The sequence below is a fragment of the Vipera berus genome (genome assembly GCF_964194415.1).
Source record: "Vipera berus genome assembly, chromosome: 1".
In the NCBI taxonomy this organism is placed as follows: Eukaryota; Metazoa; Chordata; class Lepidosauria; order Squamata; family Viperidae; genus Vipera; species Vipera berus.
Genome location: NC_138202.1, coordinates 150,494,385 through 150,521,023, shown reverse-complemented (window position 1 = coordinate 150,521,023; position 26,639 = coordinate 150,494,385). Strand labels below are relative to the sequence as shown.

The 26,639-nt window shown below is 37.8% G+C and overlaps 1 protein-coding gene and 1 long non-coding RNA gene across 3 annotated transcripts in view; one reads left to right on the top strand and one right to left on the bottom strand.

The window, feature by feature from the left end:
• The window catches only part of ACVR1 (activin A receptor type 1), an 87,396-nt gene extending 70,637 nt beyond the window's left edge, over positions 1–16,759 (top strand). For both annotated transcript variants that reach the window (XM_081337099.1, XM_081337100.1), the window contains 4 exons: positions 1,778–2,053; positions 6,885–7,082; positions 13,159–13,289; positions 15,144–16,759. In XM_081337099.1, coding sequence (XP_081193225.1) covers positions 1,778–2,053; positions 6,885–7,082; positions 13,159–13,289; positions 15,144–15,278 — 740 coding nt within the window. In that variant the 3' untranslated portion in view covers positions 15,279–16,759. The remainder of the gene's footprint in view (positions 1–1,777; positions 2,054–6,884; positions 7,083–13,158; positions 13,290–15,143) is intronic.
• Positions 2,648–24,910, bottom strand: LOC308673449. The gene is made up of 3 exons (XR_014027658.1): positions 24,487–24,910; positions 13,711–13,750; positions 2,648–4,035 (listed from the first exon to the last, which is right to left on the bottom strand). It is a non-coding gene; the product is annotated as an uncharacterized lncRNA (long non-coding RNA).
• Between the last annotated feature and the right edge of the window lie 1,729 nt (positions 24,911–26,639).

Here is a 26,639-nt window from a genome sequence, read left to right as displayed (position 1 = left end):
CAGAATTCCTGAGTCAGCATAGCTGACTCAGGAATTCTGGGAGTTGAAGTCCATGAGTCATAAAAGAGCCGAGGTTGCCTACCCCTGGTCTAGACCTTCTGCCGTTGTCTTTTGGCATGCTTTGGTAGTGATGTATCATGTGCTGGGAGCTATTTGCCTAGAGTACAGTATCTATTAAAAGTGCTTTCTGTACAGTTGTTTCCATATTTCAATATGGTGGTAGCTAAAGCTAATTTACATTTACTTCAAGAGCCACCTGGTGGTGTTGGGGGAAGCATTCAGGTGCTTTCCTGTTACCCAAGTCCTTCAGTGCATCTGGTAGATTTATCCTCCCACCTTTGTTTTTAATGTAGTGTTCTTTCTAGTGAAGGAAAGTAGTAGTGGAACTAGTGCTATAACTTCCAGCATGCCTGGCTGAGGAATTCTGGGAGTTGAAGTCCACAAGTCATAAAAGGGCCAAGTTTGAAGACCCCTGATATAAGAAGACCCTTCATCAAGCTATTTCCCCCAAGTTTTAAATCCAATTCAGTATCTTATTCCACTAGTGTACACATGTCTTCTCTCATTTCTGGGAAGTGCTTTGGCTGTGTTTCCAACTGAGCACTTACGTAAATGTAAGAGTTGGCTGAGTTGGATGGTCTGTGTGTATGTTTTGGTGCAGAGAACAGCTCCCCACACTAGTGGCAAGTTGTAGGTGCTAGAACAAAATGCTCTTGGGTTTCTGCCAGAGGAGATGAGCTCCACGTTTTAGCATTTTGTGTAGGTTAATGTATCATTCTGTAGATTCAGTTTCAGATTCAAAAAGTGTTTCAGAACTCACCGGAGGATTTGGCTGTGAATTCATTGCTTTGCAGGCCATCTTGGAAAGCAAAGCAGCTACTTCAATAAGCACTTGGTTTATACATGCTCCTGCAGATTCCAAAGAATCTTTTCCAAACTGATTCAAAATATTGCGCATCCCAATAATCATTTAATGTAGGAATTGCTGACTTGAAAAGGAGAGGAATTATATAGGTAGTCCTCGACTTACAACCACATCGGAGTCTACAATTTATGTTGCTAAGTGAGAAATTTGTTAAGTGGGTTTTGCCCCATTTTATGACTTTTCTTGCCACAGTTGCTAAGTGAATCATTGCAGTTGTTAAATTAGTAACCCAGCTGTTGAAGTGAATCTGGCTTCCCCATTGACTCTGCTTGTAGGAAGGTTGCAAAAGTTGATGGCCTGAGTCAGTTGCCAAGCATCCAAATTTTGATGACGTGGCCATGGGGAAGGCTGCAACGGTTGTAGGTGTGAAAAATGGTCATAAGTCATTTTTTCAGTGCCTTTGTAACTGAACAGTCACTAAACGAACTGTTGTAAGTCGAGGACTATCTGCACTGATGAACAGAGCAGGAAATTGCAATATTTTGAGCATTTTCATGCCTTCAGCCATAACTAGGGGAGAACACTTAATACCTTTTTTTGAAATCTGTTCAGGGAGTAATAGAATTTGCTTTTTCTGCTTAGAACAGCCTGAATTCAGTTCTCATTGGTTTTAGGGATAATGGAGAATGGTGCAGTTTGAGGAGAGTTTAGCTCAGGGTTAATTAACCTGGTGCTTTGGACTTGTTTTGGAAGTCTTTGTTTCTCATGAACGACCATATTGGCTTCATTTGATGGGAACTGAAGTCCAACTCATTAGGGGGACCCAAGGTTACCTATCCCTGGTTTGTGTCATAAGGAACATTATACGAAGAAGGAAATATCTGATAGTTTGCCTCTTCCTGTCCCTTTCAGGCTTTATTGCTTCAGACATGACATCACGGAATTCCAGCACTCAGTTGTGGCTAATCACGCATTACCATGAAATGGGCTCGCTCTACGACTACCTGCAGCTGACAACGTTGGACACTGTGAGCTGTTTACGAATAGTTTTGTCCATAGCTAGTGGCCTTGCTCATTTGCACATTGAGATATTTGGGACCCAAGGAAAACCTGCCATTGCTCATCGGGACTTGAAGAGTAAAAATATCTTAGTTAAGAAAAACGGGCAGTGTTGCATTGCAGATCTAGGTAAGTAGCTTCCTGTTTTCTTTTTCACATGGCCAGCATGAGTAGTTTATCACTGGGAGAGAGTAGCTAGGTGGCCAAACCAACTAACCAGCCAAAACCCATGGAAGATAAAAGAGGAAAGCAAGAGCAAATGCAACAATAACAGATAGGTTCATATGTAAGTCTAAATCATGAAGGTTATAATCTTTAAGCAAGATTAAAGATTATAAAGATGCTACATTCATGTAATGAATTAAGTATATATCGGAAGGATGTCATTCGTTCTTTCCTTGGTGTCACTTGATAGCAAGCTAGAAAGTTTCAGCATCCACTAGAGGGCATTTAACATCCAAAAGTTTTTGCTACTCCTGGATGTATCTTGTACTGTTTTCTGAATGTGGAATGAGACTTCTTTCTCAATCTGATGTCCTCCAGGTGTTTTGGACCTCAACCCCTTGAACTCCCTACCAGCATTTTATATGGCAATAATTAATTACTGTTGGAAGACCCCTATGCTAGCTTTTTTAAAGCCTATAACAACACAGCATGCAATGTTGAGCCAAGTTTAGGACTGTTAAAACAGACTAATAAAGCACAAACTTTTTTAAAAACAGTTTTATTGATTTTATAATTTTACATTTTAAGTATTTAAAAAGCAAGGTGGGGGCTGAGTTAATCAATAATTCAGTAACATACAAGTATGTTTAGTACAAGTCTCAAACTACTACATTAACTATTCCCTTGGTATTTAGTGTCTCATGTTAACTAATACAATTCTTATTATACTGTATCAATTAAATAAAAGTAACATTTTTACATTTATCAATAATTTTTAGCTTATACATATCCTAGTTATTTTAACATTCAGTCTTTATAGACAATCAATGTCCTAATTAGTTTTTCCCAATTTTTAGTTTCCCGTTAATATTTAAATTTAATATTTATAGTTTCCAAGTTTTAAGTAACCAAATTTCCCTTTATTGCAATTCATCACAAAATCTAATGTTCAGGATACACCTCTTATCTTTTTGACTATATTCTTTCTCACCATCTTACATCAACTAATACAGTATAACATTCTTATTTTCTATTAATTTCCAAATGTCTTAAATTTAGTAACCAAAATTTACCTTGTTTCAACATTAAATACTTCCTCTCTTTTTCTCTTAATGTCTACTATCTCATGTTTAAGCTAGTATAGTTTTCATTATAACAGCTAAGTAAAAACATGTTTATTACATTTATCAATAGATTTTTAGCTTATATATATCTTAATTACTTTTACATTCAACCTTTATAAACAAATCAATATTCAAAATTAACTGTTAATATTTATACTTCCAAGTTTTAAATGACCAAAGTTTTCTTTATTTCAGCTCATAACAAAATCTAGTATTCAAAGTACACATTGTATCTATTTGAGTATGATCTATTTTAATTCTCACTAATAAGTCAAAACCCCAATTTTCTTCAGCCTTATTTTAGTTTTCTTTCTTTGCCAACTCGCCTTCCATATCCATGCTTTTAAGTCATCAAATAGATCTCCCCCTGTTATTATATATATTATTTGAAGTAGAAAAGGCCATCTGATTGCCATTTTTTTGGAAGGACTAACAAATCGTCTCTCTATTTTTCCATCTCAGTGTAAGTTGTCTTGAAATTTTTATCTTTCTTCAATCTGTTCTTCTTGATCCTCAGATTTCTTCTGGTTTATATAGAAAGTCTTTTCCATTTTCCGTGTTGTCAGTCCCTTTTCTGGGTTTTCCATTAACTGCGTTAGTTGATAGTTGAATCTTCTATCATAGTATTTAATTGTTCCACTTCTTCTATTATATTCTGTGTAGTTGATTCTTTAGTTATAATCAAAGTTTGGGTTCGTATATCTAGGCTGACATCTTGTTCTCTTCTTATTTCCTCAGTGGCTGTAATAATAGTTTCATAAATCTGTTCCTGATCTTCATCCATGTTCTCTTAGTAGTGTGTTAGATTAAAAGCTTTACAATCTGAGAATAAAAATAGTTTTGTCACTGAATATAGAACACAGCTGGGCTTCTCACAGCTGATATCTGCCAAGGTTGCAAAAATCTTATCTATAGTCTGGACTTCAAGCCAAGTCTCTTTTTTAAAAAATAATATTTTATTAATTTTCCAATTTTACATTTAAGTATTTAAAAAGCAACGTGGTGACTGGGTTAACGTGGTTCAATAACAAAATCTTTAGTGCAAATCTCAGGTTACAACATCAGATATTTCTTCTTTTTTCCCCTTAACATTCACTGTCTCATATTCAAGCTAGTACAGTTCTAGTTATATCAACTCAATAAAAACATCATTATTACAGTTATCAATAAGTTTTTAGCTAATACATGTCTTAATTACATTCAATCTTCGTAAACAATCCATATCCTATTATTAATTTTTACCCAATTCTTAGTTTCACATCAATATTCCAATTTAACCTTTGATATTTATAATTTTCAGGCTTTGGGTAACCAAGATTTCCCTTATCTCAATTCATAAGAAAATATAATATCCAAAATACACATTTTATCTATTTAAATATAATCTTGTTCTATTTCCTACAAGTTATCTATTTCCCACCATATTAAATCAACTACTTAATAATACAATATCCCCTTTAATAAATCAAAACCATTATGAATATTATCTGGATTAATCAATAAATCAAACAGATTCATAATAGTTAATTTTATTTTCCCTTTTAGGTCTGATTTTTAAATATTAAACAGATAAAATACTTGTTTTCAACTAATTTCCAAGCATTTTAAATGTAATGACCAAAACTCCCCTTATCTCAACATCTCCCTTTAACCCTCTAATTAATAATATGAAATCCCCTCTAATAAGTCAAAAACCCAATTTTCTTCAACCTTATTCTGGCTTTCTTCCTTTGCCAATTAGGCTTCTATATCAGTACTTTTAGATCGTCAAATATCTCCCTCTATTATTACATACGTTTGAAATAAAGGAGACCATTTCATTGCCAGTTTTCTGGAAAGACTAGCCCATTTGTATTCGTTAAATTGTCTCCCTGTTATTCCAGTTCCCCATGCTTGCTCTGATTTATTTGTGTTCCATTCAATCGGTTCTTCTTTCTCAAATTTCTTCTGATTTATATAGAAAGTCATTTCCATTTTCAGTGTTGTCACTTCCTTTTCTGGATTTTCCATGAGCTGTATTTGTTGGTCAATTGAATCCTCTGTCTTAATATTTGATTGTCCCACTTCTTTTGTTATCTTCTGCATTGTTGGTTCTTTGGTTGTAGTCAAAGTTTGGATTTGTGTATCTAAGCTGGCATCTTGATCCTTTATGTTAGGTCTTATTTTATCACAATCTGAAAGAATGGTTTCATGTATTGCTTTCAACATGGAAAGAATCTTTTCCTGGTCTTCATCCATCTCTTTCACGTGTTTATAAGTAGTCTTTCTAGTAAAAGTAGTTTTGTCAAGCAGAATTTTATAGTCCAAGGTATTTCAACATTTCATATAGTGACCAATATTCCTCAAGTAAAGAGATAGGAAAGCAATTTCCCACATATAACTCTGAAAGTCAGTAAAGGTTTACATTCACAGTTCAAGTAGGCCAGTTATGCTGCCCAGCTGTTCTCTTACAGCTGAGTTTCTCACAGGTGGTGCCAAGGTCAGAAAAGTCTTATCTAAGGTCTGGGCTTTGAGCCAAGTCTCTTTTTAGGAAATAACAAATTGTAATACCAAACTTAATACCATTTAAAGTTTTTTAAGTCCAAAATTTTTCTAATCCTTTTTCCAATTTTATTTCTTTTTTGTAGATGAAACCAATAATCTCCAATAAAAATAGGAAAATTTTTGGTCCCCAAGTTTCAGGAACATATAAATCCAATTAGATTAAAATTGTTCTTAATGCTTTAATTCTCCTGGGTAGTCAGATGCCGCTATTCTTATAGGGTGGGATAGAAGCTCCCTTCCCTCTCTCCTCACAGGGGGAAAGATATTTCGAGCAGCTTTTGCAGGAAAAGAAGGTACTTAGGGTAAAGAGAAGATCAGATCTTATCCAGTTTCAGCCACGTTGCTTTCGAAGTGCTTAATGGTGAATTTGACTTTGGCTGTCTACAGCCTAATGACGGGCCGTATTGCTATGGCCGGTCTTTCCTCCACCGGTTTGGAGGGCTACCCCGGAGCAAGCGGAAGGGCTGCTACCCTCCTGCGATCAAGCGGGGCTCCCCTCCTTGCACGTCACCCCTACAGGGCAATTTTCGACCCTTTCCAGGGTCCCCCAGCGAAGGGAAATGGACATGGAAGAGGTTCCAAAGCATGCAAATGCAAGTGGATTAATAGGTACCACTTTGGTGGGAAGGTAACAGCATTCCGTGTGCCTTTGGCGTATAGCCTTGTTGGCCACATGACCACAGAAATTGTCTTCAGACAATGCTGGCTCCCTCAGGCAAGAAACAGAGACGAGCACCATACCCTAGATTTGGCCACAATTGACAGGGAAACCTTTATCTTTTTTTTTTACTTGAGCCATGTAGTAAATATTGTTCTAATTTCAAAGGGAAAATTTTTTTAAGCTTTTTATAACCACTGGATAGGAGAGAAAGCAGTGAATGGGCTCCAAGGGTTGCTTAAACTTCTTTTCATAGTGGTAACTCTGGCTGAGTACCCATAGGCTATTCAGTTGCTGCTCTATTGGTGTGATATTTCTGTTCTGGATGATAAACACTATGTTTCAGAAGTGTATGTGATACAGCAAAGTCAGCTAACATCTTCAAGATTTTTTTCCTTTGTAAAGCTATTACAGATCTAACTTAAAAGAAAGAGACACTTCACAATAACTTTTTCTTTTGTAATTATAGGTCTCTCGGTCATGCATTCTCAAAGTACCAATCAGCTGGATGTTGGGAACAACCCCCGTGTAGGTACCAAGCGCTATATGGCCCCAGAAGTCTTAGATGAAACAATTCAGGTGGATTGCTTTGACTCCTACAAAAGAGTTGATATTTGGGCATTTGGACTGGTCCTCTGGGAAGTAGCCAGGCGCATGGTTAGCAATGGTATGTAAATGTGAATTTAGTTTAATCTATATAAAGTTTAAATCCTTCATCCTGCTTTTCCATTTAAAAGCACTTTAATGTCAAGTTTGAGCAACCAGAACCACTTGTGGATAAGCCCAAAGAGATTATTTTATTGTTGATTGCCTATATTACAAGAATGTGACCAGACTTGTCTACCTTCCATTGGGAAACGGCAGATATAGACCTAAGGATTTGACCTCAGACATTTTCTCCCCTGCACAGACTCTTGTTGGAATCTCTGTTTACTCCCTCTGGCAGAGGGCCTTCAGCCAGTGGTTCCACCACATTTAGCTGACTATTAAGATAAACTATGCTGAAAATGTATATGCTGAGATACCAAATAGCCAGATTACAAAAAATCAGCCAAAGCAGGGAAAGCAAAGGGGGAATGAAAGACAAATCTTTATCTTTACACCTGAAGTAATTCTATGAAAGTCAAGGATTTCTCCTCTTGCTTTCCACCAGCATGGAAAAAGCTTCCCTTGGAACAAATAATAGGGTTTCACCAAGAGTCGCTCCAGCTGTTACAGGCCAGACAAATTCATACGGGAGCAGGAAATCGTCATTTCTAGCGCAAGACTTTTCAAACTGTGTTCCGTGGAACCCTGGGGTTCTATGAGAACTAGGGCAGGGATAGGCAACCTTGGCTCTTTTATGACTGGTGGACTTCAACTCCCAAAATTCCTGAGCCAGCATGGCTCAGCTTGGAAATCTCTCCCTTTCCCCTCAGCTTGGCTGGCTCAGGAATTCTGGGAGTTGAAGTCCACAAGTCATAAAAGAGCCGAGGTTGCCTACCCCTACTCTAGGGCAAAAATTGTTATTTAAATAACAAGGACAACAACAATATTTTTTTTAATTTACTGAGGAATTGAGGCAGATAAACGTCAAGAGACATCTAGAATGATGCCAATAAAAGGGCCTTATCAGGTGCATGTGGCTATAGAAAATAAATACATAAATTAATAAACTGCTGTTAGATCTCTCAGCCATGAACATGCAGCAACCTTCTTGGACCAGGAAGTATTGAAGATAATGGCTCTCATTTTTGTTATATCCTTGTTAGACTATTGCAATTTGCTTTGCATGGGGTTGTCCCCGGATATGACCCAGAAAACTAGCTGGTACAAAAGGCAACTGCTTGCTTGGATTGCTTACATTGTGGGAACTATATTAGTTGCTGAGCAGCTTCTGGGTCCAATTCAAGATGCCGATTACCTGTATAGCCCTATATGGCTTGGTTATTTGTTATATCTGGGATGGTGAAATTTTCCTGACCAATAAGGACCAACTAGGAGAAAATGCTATTAGTATTCATGGCCTGAGGGGAGCAATATGGAGGATGGTCTTCTTTCTTTGGAATAGCTTTCCTTCTGAGGTCAAGATGACAATTAGAAAGACTACAAAAAGATGCTCTTCTGAAGGGCCTTCGGAGAAGAACCTAATTGGGCGACAGCAGAAGTAGAGTTTTGTGGAATGTGAATTATTGGGATTTTGTTTTTGTTTTTTTAACTTTTCTGTAATTGTAAGCTATATAAAGCAAGGGTCTTCAAACTTGGCCCCTTTATGACTTGTGGACTTCAGCTCCCAGAACTCCTCAGCCAGCGAGCCTGGCTGAGGAATTATGGAAGTTGAAGTCCACAAGTCATAAAAGGGCCAAGTTTGAAGACTCTTGATTTAAAGCCTTAAAACAGGTGACAAACAAGCATAAATAAGTAAGGTGCTTGCTGCTTAGCTTTTCAGCACAGAGAAGGCTGGCCAGCTGCTGCTAGCTTCGGCAACTGTCTACTCTGTAAATAGGCAAAATCTTAGCCTGCTTGCTAGAATTTAATTTAATTTTAATTTATTAATATTTCTATACCGCCCTTCTCCCGGAGGACTCAGGGCGGTGTACAGGGCAAGAATAAAACACAGAAATTGATGCTGTTCCTGTAATCGGTTTCACAAACACTAACAAATGATGTGAGAATATTTGCTTGCTAAATTTCTAGGAAAATTCAGAGGCTGTTTCTGATTGGACATATGGTCACCAGCCATATTAAACATTTTAAGCAGTGTAGAACAGGAGACAGTCAAGAACAAGTTTATCTCTTTTGGTGGCACAAATAGAGAACTACTCAGGTTTGGCCCTTTTATGAGCTTTTCAGCTGTGCTGCAAAGAGACAGTATTAGAAACAATAGATGTCAACCAGAATGATTAGCGACACAGGGTGAGTTGGAACATCTTTTAAGTAAGAGGGAAGGATTAATAAAGCTTTTACACCTTTCTACGGTATCTAGGGAACAACGGTAAAAGGTTGAAGCTTGGATTAGAAATAATGTGGAAAATGCCGTCCGTGTCTTTTCAGTGCATTAACATTAACCTGAATTCGGTGAACTGTAAATTCAAAATAAGCGTGTGTGTGTGTGTGTGTGTGTGTGTGTGTGGTCCAATTCCATGCAGAGCAAAATTTAGCCCTGTTGGATTGCAGTCCCACCAGGAGCATCAAAATAAGAGTGGCTGATCTTAGCATCAGAAGTATAGGCCCCCTGTCTTTATTATTTATTTTGTAGGTTGAAGGATAGTTCTCTTTAAGGCATTTTCTTTTTTTTCCTGGGAAACTGAAAAGAAAGTGGATCAAGGTTCATTGGGACTGTATTAAAGCAGAGTAGCTCAGAGGTTAATATTGCCCTTCTGGCATTCTTTAGTGTTTCTGGAATTAGCTGCAGTCCCCTGGGTGGGTCCATGAAAAGTTTTACTACATTAATTGTCTTTTTTAGTTTTCTTTTTAAAATACATTGGAATAAAAGCCAGACAGCAGCTTCTTGTATTGTAATATACCTATAAAGCCCTAAATGGCGAGGGTCCGGGATATCTTAGGGAACACCTGCTGCCAGCATCAAGCTCTCTTCGTCCAGTGCGCTCCCACAGGGAGGGTCTTCTCAGGGTGCCGCCGGTTAAAGATTGCCGGCGGGTAACACCCAGGGGTAGGGCCTTCTCAGTGGGCGCGCCTGCCCTTTGGAACCAGCTGCCAGTGGAGCTGAGGACTGCCCCTGACCTCCGTTCATTCTGCCGGGACCTGAAGACCTGGCTCTTCGAGCTCTCTGGCCCAGGCTGAGAATTTTTTTAATTTTTAATTTTAACTGGGTTTTTTATTTTTTCTCAGGGTTTCATTTAATCTTTTTTAATTTGTTTTAACTTTTGTATTGATTTTCTTTTAAATACCCTGTAAACTGCCCTGAGTCCTTCGGGAAAGGGCGGTATATAAATATATATATAAATATATATATAAATAAATAAATAAATTATTCACAGAAAGAGTAGTGGAAGCTTGGAACCAACTTCCAGCAGATGTAGTGAGTCAAGTCATAATTAACTGAGTTTTAAACATGCTTGGGATAAACACACCTATCATTTGACAAAATTTAAAATTAACATAAATAAAGTAAATAAAATATTACTTTAAAAAGAAAAAAAACCTCAAAGGGAAGAATTGATGGAGGACCACTGGCTCTTTTTCTGCCATCAGTTTTCTATGTTTCTGTATTCAGCTTATAACATACAAATAGTTATTTGGTTCTATAAATGGAAATCGTGTATTGAACAGACTTTCCCAGCTGATGTCTCCAGCTGTGTATATAACAATCTATTCTACATGTACAGAAGCACTGATTGAATCTCTCTGCCAAAAGACGGCTGTGCCTCGCAAAGTCTGGAAAAGGGTTTTGATTCGAACGTTTGGAAAGGGTATTTTCCAAATTGGGCGGCGTTGTGAATATTGGACTTCCTTCATGTCCCTGATAAGGTTAGAGGAGACTGCAGTGTAGCGTGTCCTCCAGTCAGAGGCCATGCTGATAGGATATTCCTGGAAGATCAAGACTGAGGAAACTAGCAGTAATGTGCACCTGAGAAGCCTCATTTGCATTTCTCAAGGCTGTTCATCCACTTGGCCAGCTCCATTCCTTTTTATTTTATTTTTTTTATTTTATTTTAATCCCATTTATATCCCGCCCTTCTCTGAAGACTCAGGGCGGCTTACAATTTAAGCACAAACCTTCTGTTTTTTTCCTGGGTTTTAACCTTTTAGTCTAATGAAGAGACCTTGGACACTTTAAAATTTTGCAGCTGGTTTGTAAGGATTCAGCTTGCTTTTGTGGGTTTTGGATTATTTTTTCTCATGGCCAAACAATTTGTATTAGAGAGAACTAATCACTTTCGGAATTAAGCAAATCCAGATGTGTGAGTTTCGAAATACAGAAACATTATTATAAGCTGCCGGATTAAAATATGTTTTCTGTGTATTTCTATCTACTTGTTTTAAACATTCTAACGATAGACTAAAAATTTCACGGCAGGTGATTGTGTTTGTGTTCCTTGCTAGATGAATTGCCATATCTATATTTCTAAAATAAAATATCTAGTTGATCTGAACATTTCCTCTTGAAACTTGAAGCATTTATTGTCTTTTGTTTTAATAATAGTTGTACTGTGCACGATCAGTTCTTAATGGGATCAAAATGTCGAAATGGAATGTTGGATTGGAATACACTCCCAAGCTGTCCTGAATATTTCTGCAATTAAATTATATAGTTCAAAATGATTTTATTTATTTGAGGGAGGGGGGACACAAAACCACAATTCAGAGACTCTTAACACTCTCATAAGTATCTCAAAAGACTCTCAACTATAGCCATAAAGGAAACAGTACAATAAAATTTAAAACAGATAAATCATAAAAATCAAATGGCAACAGTACAAGAATTCCAACAACAATATTGATGGCAGGTCTAGCACTGATGATGTCGCCTAGTTTGGGTCATGAAACGTCTGCAAGAAAACAAGCAAGCTCAGAGAGCACCAAGGATCCCCTCATTTCAACCCTGAGCTACACATTTTCTCCTTTATTGGTATCGATGGCATCACTTCATCCTCTGTAGACTCTTCAGAACAGTTCTGTTTTCAAAGCCAGTGTGGGAGCTAGTCTGATTTCCAGAGGGTGACTTTTTCATAATGCAGGCATACTTAACTGAGAAGCCATGCCTGTGAGACTCGGTGCCTCCCCTCCCTTTGAGAAATAGAGAACCAATAGTTTCTTCCAGGTTGGATGATTCAAGCAGATGGTTCAATTGGGCCGGAGAAGGTGGTCTTGCAAGTGTCTTGGTGACAAACCATAAAGAGTTAATATAAGTTAAAACTCTCGTTTTGAATTGTACCCAAAAGGTAATCAGTGCCAGTGCTTCAGCTTGTACTAACATGCATGAACCAAGAGCAGTGGTGCTGCATTGCAGGCCATTTGCAGCTTCAAAGTCATCTTCAGAGGTTGCCCTATTTAGAGTACATTGAAGTAGTCTAAACAAGGGATGATTCGGGTGAGGTCCTCTCATTTCCAGTAGGACCCCAAAGGTGGGCAAAAATCCTCATGGCTATCATCTGCACCTGCTATCCAGCAGTAGCCATAAGTCCAAACACTTGTATTCTTGGGTTATGGCCTTTCCATCAAGAAGCAACACCAGAATTATCCAAGTGCCTTGAAGATGTATCACACAGTAGCCGCCACTATTCCAGTAAAATACCTGATTTGTTATAGGCAGTTGTGATCAACCTATTCTGGACTTCAGACTTGTTCTTTTGTGGAAGAGCACAATTAATCTTACACTGACTTCCCTCTTATGAAATTATTGTGCCACTGGCACAGCCTCTTCTGAAGAACATGCTGGCTAGTTTGGGTCTAGATAGTTAGTGCAAAATATGTAAAAGCAGGTATAAAAGAAATGCTAATTCTTTTCCTCTTTCCAAATCTGTAATAGTTTTACTGCTTTCCCATACATATAATTTGTTTTCTGTACACGTACATGTTTACAGAGTCAAAACTTTTTTCTAGTCCGCGGGGAGGCCTAGCTGATTTAATGCTTTGGTTGTATTGTGCTCTTAGGATTTCATTTCGTAATATCAGTGAGATGTCACAAAAGCTTCCAACTGAAAAAGTTTAATCTCTTTGTAATATGTGAACTTTGTATTGCTAATGAACGTGTTAAAATATATTGCTGCAATAACATATCCTTTGTGGTTTTGGTACAGGTATAGTTGAAGACTACAAGCCTCCATTTTATGATGTGGTTCCTAACGATCCTAGTTTTGAAGACATGAAAAAAGTAGTTTGTGTGGATCAGCAGAGGCCAAATATTCCCAACAGATGGTTTTCAGACCCTGTAAGTACACTTGCTGAAAAGGGGTTGATGTATTTTCTACCTGATCATCTGTTAAAGAGTTGTTAAAACCATCTGCTGTCTAGACTATAGGCCAAACTAGATGTGGCAGCAGTAATTACATTTGTTTAATTATTCATCTTTCCCATTCATAATACAGCAGGAGGTGGCCATATTTTTAGAAGAAAATAGGCATGTGGGCAAAGGAGCTGAACCTCTCACCCTTGTAAGCTATTCACCTGTAGCGCTTTTACTTTGGTCTAGAGGCTATCTGGAATACGAGGGATTTGAATGAAAGTGCAAATAACGTAGGGAAGTATTGGCTGCAGCTCTCACTTTTGGTACTTGCTGTTCTGTTTATACTGACATTGGGGGAAAAAGGTTTCATATGAAAAATCATTGTAGAAATAACTGTTCTACTCACGGTTGAGTGCTAGAAGAGAGAAACTTGCAAGCTGAATCATCTTTAAGAAAAAATTGAAAAAAGTTGTAGGCTTTCAAAAAATCTGATTATTTTTTTTACATACATTGTTGCTCCCCCAGTGTAAAATGTCATTAACAAGCTCTTGATATAATTGGCAGAGACATATAGCCTATCAACTCCAGGACTGCATAATAGTCTTACCTAAATATTTACAAATTCTAGAGTGGAAACAGAATATACCTAAGATCAGGGAGGGAGCTTTCCATTAAGTGGCCCCGCAAAGCCAAATGAAGGCATAATCCATTGGGCAGAAGACAGAGAAAATCTTGATCAGGTGAAAACCATACTGGGCTCATTTGCAATCAAAGATGAAGCTGTTATAAAAACCTTGAATGTGTCGCTCCAACCACCAGTTGTCCTGAGACTGCAGAAACAAAGGAAGTACGCTTTGCAGCAATTAAGGGCTGTTCAGTTGTATAACCTTCGGGTTTCTGTATATCTGTGTGCAACTCTTTCCCTGATTTGCGTCTTCTATTCCTAGCGTTATCTCTCTTCTCCTTCCCCATAGTATTGAGACAGATGCTTTTGGAAGCTCTTTGGAGAGGCATTTGATGCTCAGAAAAAGCTGTAGGCTCCATTATTGCTTCTTTGCTTTAAATATTGAAGAAACTTTTTTAATTAAAAAAGTTATTTTGAGTACTGTAGATAGAAAATGTGGAAGACCCAAAAAGAAACAAGCTTTAGGCCAGGAGTCTTCAAACTTGGCCCTTTTATGACTTGTGGACTTCAACTCCCAGAATTCCTCAGCCAGCAACTGGCTGAGGAATTCTGGAAGTTGAGGTCCACAAATCATAAAAGGGCCAAGTTTGAAGACCCCTGCTTTAGGCTGAACGAAAAAGGTCACTTGTAAAATTCTCAACAGGTTTGAATTATATTTCATAGGGAAAACTGGTCAGGACATTTATTTTCTTTTAAAAAGAGCAAGAGAGCGCTCTTGATTTTCCTGATTGTATCTTCCAGTTCAATATAAAATTGGGAAAAACTTTTTAATATTTATTTTCATTATCTCTTGTAGTGGGATTTGGGTGTATTAAATGAAGCACGTTGAATTGAATTGACCAAGTGTGATTAGACACACAAGGAATTAGAAACAGCCACTAACCACTGATCATTTGTGGGTGTGTTAGCTTTAGTATTGAAACTGATTACACGTTCCACTTTGGATCAGGCCATACTTTATAGAAATGATTACCGGTACTTAGCATACAAACAATAGTTTAAATCTCAAACTGTGGTTTCAGGCCACTACTGTTTTCTGTATTTTGTTTGGTCAGCAGCCGTTTTTCCAGCAGCGATGAATCAGTGTGGTTTGAGCACAGTGTGCCATCAAAATACTCTACTCTGAATATGTATTTCTGTGCTTACCTTTTCAGACATTAACTTCACTTGCTAAGCTCATGAAAGAATGCTGGTATCACAATCCATCGGCACGATTAACAGCTTTGCGTATCAAAAAGACGTTGACCAAAATTGATAATTCCTTGGACAAGCTCAAATCTGACTGTTGATAAAAGGCCACAATGCTGGCAGACACTAAGAAGGACATGCAACTTGCTGAACTCTGGGATTTGGTTCCAAGTGGCTTCAGGCATCGGCACAGTTGTACACCCAACCAGCCATTTGAGAGGAAACAGAGCCATGAGAACCTTAACTGGTGCCTGCCATGGCATTTTTTTTTTGCAGATGGCCAATCATTAAAGACTTCAGGCTGAATCTCTGGTGGCCTCTGGAAGAAGACAGAGGAGTCCTGAGACAAAATTGGGGCATTAGAACCATGGCTTTTAATTTTTTTTTAATTCAGAAAAAGAAACAAATGCTCCCAACTTTGGCACATGGAACTGGTCAATTTTAACTTTGCCTGCGTGTCTGTTCTTCGTTGCACCAAGGAATTCCTTGCATTCCTTCCTTGCACTGTTACAGTTTAATTTTAAGAAAGTGACTTGCCAAAAATAGGATTGGCTTTGTACTCCTTGATCTATGTTTTTGGATATTAGAAAATTGGTTTGGGCAACGGAACCCATAACTGACTCTTCTCCTCTTTCTCTTTTTATTTTGTTAAGCTGCATTTTACATATGTGTATTGTTTACACTAAGGATGGACACTAGGAATTGTTGATGAGGAAACATGCGGATTTTAATTTATTACTGGTGCATTTTAACAGTTTTTTTAAAAAAACTGAGAAAAGTGCATACAGTTAAAGTTTATTTTTATGTAGCTTCTATCACTTCTTACGGTCTCTTTTTCGTAATATCATATAATCTGAATTGGTTCTGTTTCTTTCCCCTGTTGAGTCATTTAGACATTTTAATCACATTTTTAAGTGTTTCACATTTTATATGTGTATGGTCTGTAACATATATTTTCAGTTCAAAATATGCAAAACATTTATATATAAATATTATATATATAAATATATATCTAAATATAAAGCCATTACTCAAATTATGTCACATCTAGTACCTTATTGGTTTAGAAGAATGGATTAGCAGAGCAAAAGAGCAAACAATAAGGTCATAAGAAAGTACGGCTTCCACCCTCCCCCAATTTATACATAATAGGTATTTAAATGTGGCAAGGAAGAAATTGCTTTAATTTGCTTTTTTCCTATTAAGTAGCTGCTTGTATAAACAAAAGAGAATATTTCCCAGTGAAATGAAAGGGGAGCATTCTATTTAGTGCCTCCTGGGCTTAAGGTGAAGGTGGTGTGTTTAAAGTGAAGCATCGGCATATATCTCTGGATGATTCCCATCCTGAACTGGCTGGGCTGTGAAAATTGGCCATCAAACATTTTGGCCCATGTGATGGAAGAGAGGGTGTCTGAGCTTTGGAATGTTGCAACCATCCCTCAGACAGGGGATGCGAACATTGGATATTCATTCTGGAGCTGTGACCTCATAATGGCATGGATTGTTGCGTGATGTATGGATAAAAAGATGATGTCTTCTGGCTGCTTTTTTTATATCAAGTTTCCCAAGTAAACAACTTTGATTCTAGTGCCTTGCCTTGTACTATAGTTACTCTTCTTTGAATCCGTCCAGGTAAAAGCTTGGAATGCTGACCTTTCGATCATTAAACCAGGACAATGCCACAGGCATGTCTGGAAAAAGGCTGAATGGATTTGGTTTAAAATGAGAATATTTTTTTTTAAATAAGACTGAACAATTGAGGCTTTCATTGTACCGTGTCCTAGCTTATATGCTTCAATAAGAGTTATTTGGGAGATGTATGTGTGGTTTGATATGAACAGAAATATTCTCAGTGAGATAATGTCTGCTTTCACTAAATGGAGACATCACCATCTTTCATATAGTAGTGGATAGGTACACCATGATTTGTTAGGATCTGTTTGCATCACCTATGCAATTCAGATTTTCTTACATTACTTTCACGGTGCAGAATTTTGCCAGGTGATCTCAAAAGTAGCATTTGAATTAATTGCAGATAGGAATTAATTCCCCACATCAAAAATTCCCTGCTTGCAGAAAAGTAGCTGAATCACTTCTTCCTCATATTTAACACCAGAAGCTACATATATGGGCCAGCGTATATGTGAGTAAGCAAAGGGTAATGCTGGAAAGGACTCATAAAATGGTGTTTGATATCCTTCTTCCTAAGCTTTCTATATTTTAATAAGCAGCTTGGTATTTTCTAAGAGAATTGCAACTTGTCCAATTGACTTTCACTTGTTAAAAAATGCTGGGTGACAAGCCAAATCAAAGAAAAAGAGATGAGAAATTACCAATTTTTAACAAACTTCATTTAATAATGATGAACTTTTTCATGAGGACTGGTTATCCATCTAATAAATACTCCTCCTTTGACGTTGTATGGCTATTTAACAAAACTTACAGACTGATGGGGTTTTGGTGCATCCATTATTTCTATTATTGCCACTTCACTTTAATACTTTTAACACACAAATTACTCTTGGATATTTTTTTTCAAGTACTCTTAAGATGAGGATTACAACGCAGTTGACACACATAAATATGGAAAACATCTAGGGATTCACTGCTGCAGAAAGAATGGGTTTGAATTCATATATCTGGAATAGTAATTGTGGGTGGTATTCAATACATTTCAAAACTGAAACATTTTAAGGTGGAATTACCCATAGACCTATTTTCCCAGATTGTTTTCCAGGAGGAAAGCATGCTCAGGGAAAATCAAGTAGTTACCCAAAAACTTTCGTAAGCAAATAGACTGGTGTGTCTCATAGGGGAAATCAATATGTCATTATTTTCAAGATACCAAGCAAACATCAATCTAGGCACCAAAGTCCAAGGTTTATTCCCTAAGCAGGCTGGAGCAGCTACGTGTGGCTCCAAGTCATAGAAGAGACTCAGGGAGCTACTTGCAAACAATACAAATGCAGCCTTTTAAGAACCCTGCTTGAGGTATAGAGAGGAGCAGGAGTGATTTCTAGGCCTTATGTTGATTGCCCCAGCAAGAAGACACATAAAATCTACAGTAAGTGATGCGAGTTCTGGTTTCCATTTCACAACTATGTTATTAAAAAGTCTTTCCGTTGCTGAAGATTTTCAAGAATAGGAATAGAATAGAATAGAATAGGAGCTGGAAGGGACCTTGGAGGTCTTCTAGTCCAGCCCCCCGCTCAAGCAGGAGAACCTATACCATATCAGACAAGTGACTGTCTCTAGCCTCTTCTTAAAAATCTCCAGTGATGGAGCACCCACAATTTCTGAAGGCAAGCTGTTTCACTGGTTAATTGTCCTCATTGTCAGGAAGTTTCTCCTTAATTCCAGGTAGCTTCTCTCTTTGGTCAGTATCTCCTCAGACAAAGAGGACACCAAAAACAAGGCCTCCCAGGTCAGGAAGAACATGATTGCGTGTGTCTTTTTTCAAATTGGATGTTTGTCTGAAAAGGGGACCTTACTGGTTAAATGGGACCAATGAAGGAGAATATTTGTAGCGCAGGGTTGAAGTGTGGGATCCCTGGTGCTCCCTGAGTTTGCTTGTTTTCTTGTTTCATGACCCCAAGTACGGTAGGCAACATCATCAGCGCCAGCAAGATGATGGACAACAAAAGATTGGACAACCATTTGCCTCAGGCGGTACAGTCTCCTGCTTTGAGCAAGAGGTTGGACTAGATCTCCAAGGTCCCTTCAAGCCCTATGTTTCTGTTTTCAAGCAGTGAAGAATGACTGGTGTAAAAACTACACATAATGGTGCTACATTGCATTTCCCATGCAATGAGACTTGCTTTCCCAATCTGGTGCTCTTCTGCTGCCTTGAATTACCTTTATTTATTAATCAAATTTATACAGGCACGCATCTCACAGAAAGTGGCTGGCGTACAACAATCCAATAAATATAAAACAATCATTACCTAAAATGATTGTAATTATTCAAAAACATTAAAAACTATAAAAGCAGAACTAAACAAAAATGATAGATGGAGGGATGTTAATAATAACAGAGCCATCTCACAAGTTCACTTGTTCCCTGGGGTTCCCAGGTTTGCTAGCATAACCAGGTCTTGGGGGGCCTTCAAAAGATGAGTGCTGATGCTGATGTCATCTCGGGTGGGGGTGGGTGGGGAGAAGATTCCACAATGTAAGCGCCATAGCAGAAAAGGCCCGCCAAATTATATCATCTAATTTCTTCATCTAAGTTTCTCAGCCTTTTTGTCACATTGTTAAAGAATGATGAGGTTGTAGCACAACATATTTGGAAACCCACAGATTGGAAAGGCTCATCTGAGCTATGGAAGGGATTCCTGATTTAGCTTTTGCCAGAATTTCAAACCAAAATATTAAAGAAGATGATAATGCCATTTCTGTTTCACTGAATTTCTAGAGCAAAAAAGTGCCAAGAAAAACATTTGATATCCGAAAGATCACTTTAAAATGATATTTACAGTGAGGAAAAAAATATTTCATTTCCTGATGATTTTGTACATTTGCCTACTGACAAATGATCAGTCTATAATTTTAATGGTAGGTTTATTTTAACAGTGAGAGACAGAATAACAACAACAAAAATCCAGAAAAATGCATTTCAAGGAAGTTATAAATTGATTTGCATTTTAATGAGTGAAATAAGTATTTGATCCCCTATCAATCAGCAAGATTTCTGGCTCCCAGGTGTCTTATACAGGTAATGAGCTGAGATTAGGAGCACTCTCTTAAAGGGAGTGCTCCTAATCTCAACTTTTTACCTGTATAAAAGACACCTGTTTACAAAAGCAATCAATCAATCAGATTCCAAACTCTCCACCATGGCCAAGACCAAAGTGCTGTCCAAGGATGTCAGGGACAAGACTGTAGACCTACACAAGGCTGGAATGGGCTACAAGACTATTGCCAAGAAGCTTGGTGAGAAGGTGACAACAGTTGGTGCGATTATTCGCAAATAGAAGAAACACAAAATAACTATAAATCTCCCTTGGTCTGGGGCTCCATGCAAGATCTCACCTTGTGGAGTTTCAATGATTATGAGAACAATGAGGAATCAGGCCAGAACTACACGGGAGAATCTTGTCAATGATCTCAAGGCCGATGGGACTATAGTCACCAAGAAAACAATTGGTAACACACTATGCTGTGAAAGACTGAAACCCTGCAGAGCCTGCAAGGTCCTCCTGCTCAAGAAGGCACATGCACAGGCCCGTCTGAAGTTTGCCAATGAACCTCTGAATGATTCAGAGGAGAACTGGGTGAAAGTGTTATGGTCAGATGAGACCAAAAACAAGCTCTTTGTCATCAACTCAACTTGCCGTATTTGGAGGAGGAGGAATGCTGTCTATGACCCCTAGAACACCATCCCCACCATCAAACATGGAGGTGGAAACATTATGCTTTGGGGGTGTTTTTCTGCTAAGGGGACAGGACAACTTCACCACATCAAAGGGGTGATGGACGGGGCCATGTACCATCAAATCTTGGGTGAGAACCTCCTTTCCTCAGCCAGGGCATTGAAAATGGGTTGTGAATTCCAGCATGACATGACCCAAAACACACAGCCAAGGCAACAAGGGAGTGGCTCAAGAAGAAGCACATAAAGGTCCTGGAGTGGCCTAGTCAGTCTCCAGACCTTAATCCCATATAAAATCTGTGGACGGACTTAATGATTTAATGACCTTAATGACTTGAAGAGGATCTGCAAAGAGGAGTGGGACAAAATCCCTCCGGAGATGCGTGCAAACCTGGTGGCCAACTACAAGAAACGTCTGGCTTCTGATTGCCAACAAGGGCTTTGCCACCAAGTACTAAGACATGTTTTGTGAAGGGGTCAAATACTTATTTCACTCATTAAAATGCAAATCAATTTATAAAGTTTTTGAAATACATTTTTTTGGATTTTTTTTGCTGTTATTCTGTCACTGTTAAAATAAACCTACCATTAAAATTATAGACTGATCATTTTTTTGTCAGTGGGCAAACATACAAAACCAGCAGGGGATCAAATATTTTTTCCCCTCACTGTATTATTAGTAGAAAAAAAATCAAATCATGCACATCCAGTAAAGTAACACAGAACTAGCAATTTTATTTATTAACTATTTACTTATTTATTGGCAGTTCACAGTATCCTCAGAAGTCTTCTGTGACACCACCTTGAACAGCCTTGTCTCAGTCCTTTGTCCCTCTAGAGCCAGTCTGTTTTGCCATGTTTTGTCTGAACTGTGGTTACCTTACTTGTGTACAGATTTTGCATAAGGACAATGAGATGTTTTTGCATCCCAAAGACATTCCACAACTTGACATAATTGTCGCAAACACCTTTCTGTAATCAATGAAACACATATTGACTTTTTGTTTGGCATGGTTTGGCTTGCATAATTATTGAACACAGATTAGCAATAATATCTCAGGTTCCTTAGCATTTTGTAAACTCATTTTCCATGTAGGGCTCCAATATGTGTTTTGCTGGCATGTGGAATTAAGGATAGTGTACAATTTTTGCACATCTGTTAAGTCTCTTTTTTTGCAACTGATAATGTAGGTTGACCTTCTAATCTGTTGGCCACTGTATCAGTCTCCAGATTCACTGGCATAGCTTGATTAGAACTTCTACTAGAGGTAATTAAGGAATTTTGTTGTGCAGAGGTCTCCTTGTGCTACCAAAGAGTTGCACAGACAAGGAAGGGTATTGAGAGCAGTAAGAGTCACACACAGGAGTACACTGAGTTGTAAAAGCAAAAAGTATTTTACTTTGAGGTGGTGTAAAAACAAAAATGCACAGTCAAAAATAAACAGTCCAAGTAGCAATCCAAATACAAAGTCTTCTTACCGGTCCAGAGGTCAATACACAGTTCAGGTTTACAACAGTAGTAAACCAACAGCAGAGCAAAAACAGTAATAGTAGAGAGCAGTGAATTCAGAGAGAGAGAGAAGCTACGTTCCTAGCTTCCTCTTATGGCCATGAGAACACTTACACACCCATTGGCCAATTAACTTCTTAAAGTCATAACATTATGGTTAATATATTTTCAATCCAACATTGTAGGCTAGCACCATATGCCTAACAGTCCTCAACTTAACAACCATTCATTTAGTGACCATTCAAAGTTACAACAGCACTGAAAAAAAGTGACTTATGACTGTTTTTCACAGGAATGTTGCAGTGTCCCCATGGTCATGTGATCAAAATTCAGATGCTTACCAGCTGACTCATGTTTATGATGGTTGCAGTGATCTTCTGACAAGTGAAGTTAATGCAATGATTCACTCAACAACTGTGGCAAGGATGGTCATAAAATGGAGTAAAACTCACTTAACTGTCTCACTTAGCAACAGAAATGTTGGGCTCAATTGTGGTCATTAATCAAGAACTACCTGTATTCTTCCATGACTTGGCATATTTCTATAGATACTCATTCAGTGCCTGTAAGCTCTCTGACTTGGCAATGATTGGAATGCTGATCTAACTTTCTTTTCCAGTAGTAGAGATTCTTCTGTGTAGGAAATGTGTTTTAAGTTATCTTGAATGTTGGCATCTCTACTCTATAGAAATTCAGCACACACTCTTTCCGTCTTTGTTTGATCTTCTTTGAATCGGTTACTACCTGTCCAGTGGCATCTTCCAACATACCAATTCAAGGTTGTAACTTCCTTCAGAGTTCAAAGTTCTTTTGGAAGACTTTCCTTGGGTTTGTTCTGTGTACTTCCATCTTTGAAATATTTACAAATGCCACTTAATATATTTTTCTCTTTTCTCTTTTTCTTTAACCTTTTCCTTTTCTTGCACTTTTTGCTTTCATTTTACTTTCTTCTTCTTTTTTTCTTCCTTACTTTATATTAATTTGTATTCATTTATGTTTTCTTTTTCAAAGTTTAATTTTATACATACACTGTCACATATATACAAGCATACATACATACTCTGATCAAAGTTCAAGCTCTCAACCATCCAGGTTACTAATAACTTGCAATGCAGCCAAACAGTTCATACAGAAATAAAGTTCTTTTTTTCAGGACAGCGCTAATTTTGTCTGCCAACTTGCTTTGAGTAATCGACATGTTACAAGCCAAAACAGGGACACTCGGAAAGATTTAACACTTCATGAGAGCTCTGATCCCTATTTCCAGTCACAAGATCAGAATTTTAAAAAAGCACGAGTCTATTGCTCTTCTCCAATGGAAGCTAATGTTCATCCAGAGATGGACAATGGAGTTAATGAAATGTGCCGTCAAAGCTAATTCTCCAGATAGCCATTCCACTGTCCACTTCAGTGCATAAGGAGCCACAGAGGACAGTCTTGCAACAGTGTGCAAAGCAAAGACGGAAGAGGGTGATGGGTAAGAGAACTGAATGGCAATACATTTTAACTGTGCTGTCCTGACAATTCTTCGTATTTTCATGCTGCACAGATAAACACAGGGGGATTGTTCTAAAACTCATGGTAAGGGTCAATTTCAATTTTGACATATACCAAAAGAAAAAAAAACATTTCTATGGTGATTTGATACAGTTCAGTTTTTATCTTGCTAAGAAAAGGTCATATTGCCAGTAATTCTAGCAAAAATCACTATTATAGCTGTCCATATGCGTCAATAGCTTAGCTTCTGAATTTGCTGTGTCCCGATTCTTTGACAAAAGAAATTTAGTTTTATTGAAGAATCTTTAGCTAAATAGTAAGTAGCAATGTTTAAGTCTCATATAGCCTTCAGGCTTGCTTTCTGTGGTTCCAGGAATTCTAGAAATGGTATTGTCAATTTCAGTGGGAAATTACTTAATATAAACAGATTCAGACTGAAAATGTAACGGTAGTCTTTGTTTAATGACTGCCTCATTTAGCAACAGTTCACAGATACAATGGTGATGAAAAAATAATTTTACAACCACTCTTCACATTTATAATAAAGGTTGTCCTCAGTTACAACCACAATTGAACACAAAAGTTCTATTGCTAACAAGTCATTATTTAAGCGAGATATCCCCATTTTACAACTTTTTTGTCACAGTTGTTAGGTGAATCACTGCAGTTGCTAAGTGAATCATGTGGTTGTTAAGTATATCTCACTTCCCATTGACTTTGCTTGTCGGAAGCTGGCTGGAAAGGTTAGCAATGGGGATCACAGTACAACTGTCATAAATACATGCTGGTTCCAAGCAGCTGAATACCATGGGGGAATGCTGCAGTGGTTATAAGTGTAAAAATTGGTCATATGTCACTTTTTTCAGTGTTGTAACTTTGAATGATTACTAAACAAATAGCTGTAAGTTGAGGACTATTTGAATTCACAGACCTGTTAATTAAAGGAAAGCTGAAGTAAGTCTTCCGGTTTGCCAATGCAGCCCACGCGGACATTTGGAAGGCGGGCTCCTTCTTCCACGTCCAATTCCACATCGCTGGAGGACCCTGAAAAGGGTTAAAAGTCATCCTGTAGGGGCGACCAGCAAGGAGGGGACCCCGCTTGATCATGGGAGGGCAGTAGCCCTTCCACTCGATCTGGGGCAGCCCTCCAATATGGCCCATCACTAGGCTGCTGACAGCCGAAGTCAAATTTACCATCAGGCACCTACAAAGCAGCACGGATGAGATTGGGTGAGATTTACTTCTCTTCAATCCTACTTATTTTTTCCACCTGTATAAGCTGCCCAAAGTATTTTCCCCACTGTAAGAAAGGGAAGGGGGCACTTGTTCAGATTTAATATTCATATCTAATGATTTACCTTGGGATGTATATTATTCTTTAAAAAGACACTTTCTTACCTTCCCCCAATAAACTCTTATTAAGCTTGACAGTAATGAAGTATGTCACATTATAATGTTTTAGATCATTTTTTTTAAAAAAGTAAACAAATGGAAAACTCATATGCCCTGCATAGCCATCCCCGCTACACACACACACACACACACACACACACACACCAGTGCAGTTGCATTTCCAAAAACTTCTCTGGGGAATTGAGTGTTTTGCAAAATGTAAGAGGTGACTGAGGATTATCCTGGACAGAGGGAAAATTGCCTAAAATTAAATGGAAGTGTGCCTGATTTGAAATGGTTTCCTCCATCCTAAGTAGCCCTATGATTACTTCAGATTGTTCCAAACTCACTTCATATTATGTAGGATCTTTGACATAATTTTACCATCAACTATTTAGCTTAGTAAAATTGGCCATTACATATAATTGTGCATTTCCTGTCAAGAACAAGAGCTACATTTTCACAGTGTGATCATATAAATAAACCACATTATGGTATAATGAATGCAATCTCAGTTACCATATTAGGACAATTTAATAGATTTATCTATTTGAATCTATTAATTGGATGCTATGAAATTATCCTAATTTATTTCTGCAGAAAGTATTCATTGTTTTGAATAGCTAATAGAAAAGACACTACATTTATTGGTGACTTGAAAATTCTTATGGACTTTCCATGCTAAAATGAAAAAAAGAACTTTTGATTTATGGCTTTGATGATTAGACAGAATAGATCAGTGGTCTTCAAACTCGGCCCTTTTATGACTCATGGACTTCAACTCCCAGAATTCCTCAGCCAGTATGCCTGGCTGAGGAATTCTGGGAGTTGAAGTCCATGAGTCATAAAAGGGCCGAGTTTGAAGACCCCTGGAATAGATTATAGAAAGAATATTATGATGTATCTTTAGAAAGGGAAGTTAAAATATAATTGTACTTGTAATTCCTGTGAAGAATATTGAAAGCCACTTCTTAGTAATTTCTTTTCTTTCCTTTTTATTTTTCTTATATTTTTTTCTTTTCTTTTTTGTCTTAGCTTGGATTAGTTTTAATTTTTTTTAAAAAAAAGTTTGAATAAAAATCATGAAAAAGGAGACATATAAAGGTCTCCACATGTTATGCCGGAAAGTAATATCCTGAAGAAATTATGATATAAAATCAAAAGCTATTTGACAATGACTCGTCATGACAAGCTGAAGGCACTGGTACAATAAAATTGGTTTATATTCACTACATAATAATTTTGGTGAACTGAGCATATCTTTCAAATCATTTGACTTCTCCAAAATCATTTGGCTAGCTCCAAAAGAGCTAGTGGACGTTCATCAATCTTTGAGACATTACATAAAGCTGGGTGCGGGGGGGGGGAATCTAAATTCAGGTTATTGATAATGTTCCAGACACTTTGTAATGTAACACAGTTTCATTAATTAATGTCAAAAACAGTGCTGCAGTGCTCTGGACACAAATGTTTAGTGATTTTAACCTTAAGGTCCTACAATGCTTGTCATTTGATACAATAACAAAAATCAACGCTATTCCTGTGTATCAATGCATGCAGAACTTGTGGATGTCCCATCATGGGAGGTTTTTAAGAAGAGGTAGGATAGCCATTTGTCTAAAATGGTATAGGCCAGGGTCCCCTGCTCAAGCAGAGGATTGGATTAGAAGATCTCTAAGTTCCCTTCCAATG